Below are 8,333 nucleotides of genomic sequence, written 5' to 3' on the forward strand. Positions count from 1 at the left end.
GTGCGTGCTTTTGAGAATTTTATACAAACGTTTTAAATGACATCTTTACCAAATTCAAAAATTCGACACTCATCGCTCTACTTTCCTACAGAATACCCTAAATAACAATATTAATTAAAAAATAATCAATACCAACTTCATAACAATCAAATTCTATATTTGGCAATAAATTTGAGTTTCTTCGGCTCTTGAAAGTCTAGTCAAAATTTTTGTATCAATTAAACTTAATACTGTTCAAAATAAAAAAAAAACACCAAAAGCACTAAATGAAAATGCCAGAAAGCACCAAGTTGGTGCTTTTTTTGAAAAGGCACTAAAAATGCAATTTGGTGCTTTTTAGAAATCAAAAAGCACTAAATTTGGTGCTAAAAGCACCAAGTTGGCAACACTGTGTTCATGGTATGTGAATTTATGCCATTCATGATATAAATAACAATGGTCGACCATTGTGAATGATTGAACACATCGCTGTCGATAAGCGCAAGCGAATATATGCAGCGTACAATTTCTAACTTTTTTATACAACTTTTAACGGTTTTATATGAAATACGTTATAAATCAATTGAAATCGTTATACTATGTTCCCACTGGCTCGTTTTCCTCATTCGTTTTTCCAAAACATTTCACCGTTCATACCGAGTTGAGATGTTTTAGTTTGACGGTTGCCATGGAATCTCGAAATTCCCATTTACCCTAAATTCACATATATGCAACGTATGTTCAAATAATTACCGCAAACGCAAGGGGAAACAATTTTTTAAGTTATTTTCACATGTCCATGTTCTTCAAAGCCTTTGTTTATTCCTTTTTTTCTATGAAATTTATTTCAATATTTTGACATATTTTGTGAAAAGGGTATGTTATTTTGTCACAAAATTTTTATTTCTATAGAAAATTTTGTCAAAATTTTATTTTGCATAGAACATTTTGTCAAAATTTTATTTCTGTAGAAAATTTTATCGCTGTAAAAAATTTTGTCGAAATGTTATTTCTATTTAGTCAAAAAATTTTTATTTCTATAGAAAATTTTGTCAACATTTTATTTCTATAGACAATTTTGTCAAAATTTTATTTCTATACACAATTTTGTAAAAATTTTATTTCTATAGAAAATTTTGTCAAAATATTATTTTTATAGAAAATTTTGTCAAAATTTTATTTCTATAGAAATTTTCGTCAATTTTTTATTTCTGTAGAAAATTTTATCAAAATTTTATCGCTGTAGAAAATGTTGTCGAAATGTCATTTCTATAGAAAATTTTGTCAAAATGCTATTTCTATACAAAATTTTATTTCTATTCTCTACTTGCAGCAAAACTATCAACCAATTATCAGAATAAATTCAGGCAGTTCAATAAACCCAAGGTGAACCACACTTGAACCTTCCGAAAAAAGGTTTATGATAGCCGGCTTATGCCGAAATAAATTCATACAAACATTTCTCTCAGCTAACTGCACTCAAATCGATGATTTGATGGTGGCAAAGGAAAAGATAAATGTTTGTATGAATTTATTTCGGCATAAGCCGGCTATCATTAACCTTTTTTCGGAAGGTTCAAGTGTGGTTCACCTTGGGTTTATTTAACTGCCTGAATTTATTCTGATAATTGGTTGACAGTTTTGCTGCAAGTAGAGGATGTTGATGAATGTGGTAATTCCGAAACGTGCGTCCATCCAACCATCTTGCGTCCTATAGGACTTTGCCCAAATAAAATTGACAAACATTATTTTCCTCTGTTGGTTAAGCTACACTTGTAGTTTAGTCAATGCATGGTTCTAAGCTGAAATCAAAAACAACAACAATGATTAAAGAAAGAAACCAACAATAACAAAACAAATCGAATGAAAAATTTTATTTCTGTAGAAAATTTTATCGCTGTAGAAAATTTTGTCGAAATGTTATTTCTATAGAAAATTTTGTCAAAATGTTATTTCTAAAGAAAATTTTGTCAAAATTTTATTTCTATAGACAATTTTGTCAAAATTTTATTTCTATAGACAATTTTGTCAAAATTTTATTTCTATAGACAATTTTGTCAAAATTTTATTTCTATAGAAAATTTTGTCAAAATTTTAATTCTATAGAAAATTTTATTTCAATAGAAAATTTTGTCAAAATTTTATTTCTATAGAGAATTTTGTCAAAATTTTATTTCTATAGAAAATTTTGCCAAAATTTTATTTCTATAGAAAATTTTGCCAAAATTTTATTTCTATAAAAAATTTTGTCAACGTTTTATTTCTATAGAGAATTTTGTCAAAATTTGAATTCTATAGAAAATTTTATTTCAATAGAAAATTTTCTCAAAATTTTATTTCAATAGAAAATTTTGTCAAAATTTTATTTCTATAGAAAATTTGTGTAGTACGTCTTAGTTGGAGAGGAATAAAATGCAAAATTTACCAAAACATCAAGAATTCTACCAATCTACTCAAAAATAATATATAAAATATTTTTTTTTTTATTTATTTCTTGTATTAATTGAATGGCTTACATTAACTCTAAAAATAACCCTTTACTTAATAAAAACGGTTTATTAAAGCAAAATTTTGGCTTAGAATCATTGCATTTATGCAATATTACAAATACTATTAGAATAGACAAAAGTTTGATCCCCATAAAATCACAATTCAATATCAGCCAATGGTGTTATGAAAAATTGTATATAAACTTCTGCTTGGCTGGAATCTTGTAGCATAAAATGCATTTCCATTAGACCACTAAGATCAGTTTTTATCGCAACCTTACTTGACACGGACAAGGCCTTTTGAGTCATACGCATTAATGACGATTTATAGCGAGCTTTTGTGGCTTTTGTGGCAAAGGAAAAGATAAATGTTTGTATGAATTTATTTCGGCATAAGCCGGCTATCATTAACCTTTTTTCGGAAGGTTCAAGTGTGGTTCACCTTGGGTTTATTTAACTGCCTGAATTTATTCTGATAATTGGTCGATAGTTTTACTGCAAGTAGAGGATGCTGATGAGGAATGTGGTAATTCCGAAACGTGCGTCCATCCAACCATCTTGCAGTCTATAGGGCTTTGTCCAAATAAATTTGACAAATATTCTTTTCCTCTGTTGGTTAAGCTACACTTGCAGTTTAGTCAATACATGGTTTTAAGCTGAAATCAAAAACAACAACAATGATTAAAGAAAGAAACCAACAATAACAAAACAAATCGAATGAAAAATTTTATTTCTGTAGAAAATTTTATCGTTGTAGAAAATTTTGTCGAAATGTTATTTCTATAGAAAATTGTGTTAAAATGTTATTTCTATACAAAATTTTATTTCTATAGAAAATTTTGTCAAAATTTTATTTCTATAGACAATTTTGTCAAAATTTTATTTCTATAGACAATTTTGTCAAAATTTTATTTCTATAAACAATTTTGTCAAAATTTTATTTCTATAGAAAATTTTGTCAAAATTTTATTTCTATAGAGAATTTTGTCAAAATTTTAATTCTATAGAAAATTTTATTTCCATAAAAATTGTTGTCAAAATTTTATTTATGTAGAAAATATTGTTCATTTCTAGACAATTTTGTCAAAATTTTAATTCTATAGAAAATTTTGTCAAAATTTTATTTCAATAGAAAATTTTGTCAAAATTTTATTTCTATAGAAAAGTTTGCCAAAATTTTATTTCTATAAAAAATTTTGTCAACATTTTATTTCTGTAGAAAATTTTGTCAAAATTTTATTTCTATAGAAAATTTGTGTAGTACGTCTTAGTTGGAGAGGAATAAAATGTAAAATTTACCAAAACATCAATAATTCTACCAATCTACTCAAAAATAGTATATAAAATATTTTTGTTTTTATTATTCATTTCTTGTATTATAAGAATGGCTTACACTAACTTTAAAAATAACCCTTTACTTAATAAAAACGGTTTATTAAAGCAAAATTTTGGCTTAGAATCATTGCATTTATGCAATATTACAAACACTATTAGAATAGACAAAAGTTTGATCCCCATAAAATCACAATTCAATATCAGCCAATGGTGTTATGAAAAATTGTATATAAACTTCTGCTTGGCTGGAATCTTGTAGCATAAAATGCATTTCCATTAGACCACTAAGATCAGTTTTTATCGCAACCTTACTTGACACAGACAAGGCCTTTTGAGTCATACGCATTAATGACGATTTATAGCGAGCTTTTGTGGTCTCGCGGCAATTGAACATTAAAATCATATCGCTGGTTTTAGCCACTTCAATGCTTGACTCGGATTGCATTACACCCAAAGTGTCAATTTTGAAATGTGGTGTTCGTGGCGAAATGGTAATTTCCAATTCTTCGGTGGATTTATCGAACTCTTGAAATATATTTGCTAAATCAGGACCCCTTATAAAAATGACATTTAAACTTGAACTATTGTCATCCAATGAATACTCCATAGGTTCTTCTTGTATGGAGGTCTTTATAGAGCACTCCGTACTTATGTCGCTCTCATCTTGGGGTTCTAACACAATAACGAGTGGAGCCTCTGGACCTTTATAGAGCATTTTTATGCTGCAATCGATGCCCGCAAATATGCTTAAACATTCATTGAGCACATTCATGTTAACATTAAAATGTACTACACCGTCTACATAGAATTCAGAAAAACACGCTGGCATCATAAAAAGGGAGGCTTGTATACATTTGCCTTGTTCAACAGTGCATGTAAAACCATCCTCATTGACCATAAACGATCCATATTCCGAGAAAGTCAGCGACTTAATACCAGCAGTAAAAGTTTTTATCTGGTCAAGACGTGCTACAAATTTGAAATTGGAATATTGAGATTGTGTCAACATCTTCAAATTGCGTAAAATTCCTTTCTCGTATAGCAATTTGGAATGTTGCATCAGATGTACAAGATATTTAGAGTTGCGTATATATAATGTCAAGGAAAATATTCTACTCAATCACTTGAATTCTCATTTTCCGGCAAAAAAATTGAAAATAAAATTTTTAATTTACTAAAGGGCAATTCCTCGAAACGTAGTTTGTCACTTTTAAGCAGTTGGGCTAAACGTAATGCTAAAATATGTTCACATACATATGGTGATACATTTAGGCATAGAGAACCTAAAACTTGTTCTTGGAAAAATTTACAAGAGCAGTAATTCACGTGTGTAAATAAGCGAACTATCTTGGATGAAGTCTCATTTATCTCGGCGATTTGCTTGGTCTTCGATTGATTATGATAAATTGTTATATTACAGTAGTCCAATAACTGCAAAGCATTTTTAACTACACGTGAGCTTAAAAGTGTGTCCAATTCCACAAAGAAGTCTCCTAAAATGCACATATATGATTAGCATATGGAGCAATTTGTATAATCCTTAAAAGCTTACCTAAATTGTCTTTAATATTAGCATTAGAATATTTTTCGAAAACTTGTTCCAATAGCGAAGGTAAAATAGCCGCTCTTTTATTTGACATTGTTTTTATTTATGTTTACTTTTGTCATATTTTATATCATTCACAATCAATCTGAATTGCAGGCTCTAAACACAATAGCAGCTTCTTATGGGTCGGTCAGACAAACTATTTTGCATTTAATCATATTTGATATTATGCACCGTTCAGACCAACCGGATGAAATGTATGTGTTTATAAAGAATCTTACAGTGTGGTCAAACACTACGGATAAACGGCGATAACATAACGATTATGTCGTCGAACATAACTAATAGCGGGGCCAATATTAGGCCTATGTCTCGAAAAGTTGGAGACGGGCATTATCGTTTGGATAAACTTACATATATGAACAATGCATTAGCGGTAAGATATCCCTGCCAACATTTTTTGAATTTGACGGCGCTTCTGAGAATCCCAATCACGTCGAAAACAGTCGTATACGATATCCAAAACTCGTCGGAAAAGTGACGTTACTATTGAGAAGTTGTACCACGTCAAGTTACTACAAAAAAGTTTCGCATGAGTGCAATTATTAGGTGCCTTTTTAGATAAATTTAGAATGACGTCAATAAGAGCCCCTTCAAATTATCAGAAAAAGTACATTTTAAGATAATTGTAAACGAATCTACAACTACGAATCTACAACTACAATAGTCAACTAACACACGATTGTTTAGATGTTTATTCATTTGATTAAATATTTATAAATTCTTGCAAATATATACATTTGTATAAATGTTATAACATTTATACGACTATCACATCACATTTAACATAATTTTTTTGCATTACATGTTTCAGCGTCTATCAGTCAGTGTGCTTTTATTCTCTATGGAGGCAGCGTGTCTGGAAAAATATCTGAAAACTATCACTTTATTCCATTTGGAAAGTCGAAAAATTTTCACCAATATACCTTTCATAATTTTTAGCTAAATAACTATGTTTTCAGCACTTCATTTTCGTTATTATTGGTGTTTCACAAAATATAAAAATAAAAACTAGTGATGGTAAAATACTTTCATCTACATTTCGTACTTTTTGATTCGCTTTCCCCATCACCGTTGGCGATTGTTGTAGTGTCACTTGCGAGTCTGTGGTAGCGATGATGATGAAATGGAACTTTGAAATGCCAGCAGGATTATTTGAACAAACGGTGAGTATATTTGAATTTAGAATAAATGGAAATTTGGAGTTTCCATGGCAACCGTCTCAATTCGGTGTGAATGGTGAAATGTTTTGGAAAAACGAATAAGGAAAACGAGTCAGTGCACCCAGAAAACAAATTCGTTGCCTCAACCGAATTATTTGCCAACCGAAAGCAGGTGGTTCCATCAACTATCAATAGGGCTGTTTTCTTTTAGCACTGGATACCCTAAGCCGTGAAGGACTAAAAGAAAACAGAGTACTCGTTTATCCAGGACATCTCCAAAAATATGCAACACTGTCATCAGCTGTTTAAAAACAATCACAGAAAAGATGTGAAATCTTGCATTTTTGATGTATGAAATGCTCCAATTAGTAATAAATATTTACTGCTGCGATTATTTATGACACTATACCACTTTGAATTACTTCAAGGCATATTAAAGAGGTAAAGTCATGCAATCAGGTGACTAATATCGACATTCATCTTGTCAAAGGCTTTGTTTACGTTTAGTAGGTTTGTTTACATTCTTTGTGTACATACACAATACAACAACACTACACATACAAAAAATGTCAACTTAAGTGACCTGCCATTTTAGTTTGACTTTCTAAATATCATGGGGTGTACACACGTTTGCTCGTGACTTCACCTTTAATTAATATGCCTTGCTTTTTGCACTGGATACAACATATTAGTCACCTGATTGCATGACTTTACCTCTTTGATATGCCTTGTGCAAAAAGAAAACAGTCCTAATGATATCTGTCAGCACAACTAACATTTGGAAATTGTAACTACATGGTCAAGGCATATTAATTAAAGGTAAAGTCACGAGCAAACGTGTGTACACCCCATGATATTTAGAAAGTCAAACTAAAATGGCAGGTCACTTAAGTTGACATTTTTTGTATGTGTAGTGTTGTTGTATTCAAAGACAATAAACTTGAGGAAGATAGGAAATTGGCTTGCGTCATACCAAATGTTGCATTTACCATGTTAGTTCCATACATGTTTGTAATTTTTTTTATTTATTTTTCGTTTTTATTTTTTAAATGAAAAACTTAATTTTCTTAATAAAACAATGTTAAATTTTAGGCTATAACAAAAAAATTACATTTTCCCCTTTATGGAAATTTATTTCGTGCACTTAATTTATTTTTATTTGCATTTTAATGCTATGTCAATACTTGTCGTATACGCGTTTGGTTCGAGTATGAAACTAACACGGTAAATGGTTTGATCTCCTCAGTAGCCAATTTCCTATCTTCCTAGAGTTTATTGTCTTTGGTTGTATTGTAATATTTATGTACACAAAGAATGTAAACAAACCTACTAAACGTAAACAAAGCCTTTGACAAGATGAATGTCGATATTAGTCACCTGATTGCATGACTTTACCTCTTTAATATGCCTTGCTACATGGTAGTATGTTGGATCAACTTTGCATTGGTTGTCGCAATTTCATATTAATTGTTTTGCTTGTTGGTGCAACCGCCCTCGATTTTCTTTGAAAGGGTATATTATATTGAGATTTTATTAATTTATTACAAGATTTACAATCTTAATAAACTACGAAAATAAATACAAAAGGTGCTAACAACAAAGGCTTTTGATCTACATATATGTGAGATCAATTTACATGACAATTTACAATTTTTTATAGGTAATGTTTGTATACCAATGACAGATGGTTATTAGGTTGCAATTATGTGGTCAAACTACAGAACCTAATTCAATATATACTTGCCAGAAATTTCTTCCTTA

At 30.0% G+C, this 8,333-nt stretch overlaps 1 protein-coding gene across 1 annotated transcript; it reads right to left on the bottom strand.

Moving 5' to 3' along the window:
- Nucleotides 1-3,802: 3,802 nt before the first annotated feature.
- Nucleotides 3,803-5,495, bottom strand: Rad1 (Radiation insensitive 1). The gene is made up of 2 exons (XM_075300636.1): nucleotides 5,356-5,495; nucleotides 3,803-5,296 (listed from the first exon to the last, which is right to left on the bottom strand). Exon 2 carries the CDS (start codon nucleotides 4,861-4,863, stop codon nucleotides 3,991-3,993), a length of 873 nt encoding a protein of 290 aa, XP_075156751.1. The 5' UTR covers nucleotides 4,864-5,296; nucleotides 5,356-5,495; the 3' UTR covers nucleotides 3,803-3,990.
- Between the last annotated feature and the right edge of the window lie 2,838 nt (nucleotides 5,496-8,333).

The sequence above is a fragment of the Haematobia irritans genome, chromosome 3, assembly GCF_050003625.1.
Source record: "Haematobia irritans isolate KBUSLIRL chromosome 3, ASM5000362v1, whole genome shotgun sequence".
NCBI lineage: Eukaryota > Metazoa > Arthropoda > Insecta > Diptera > Muscidae > Haematobia > Haematobia irritans.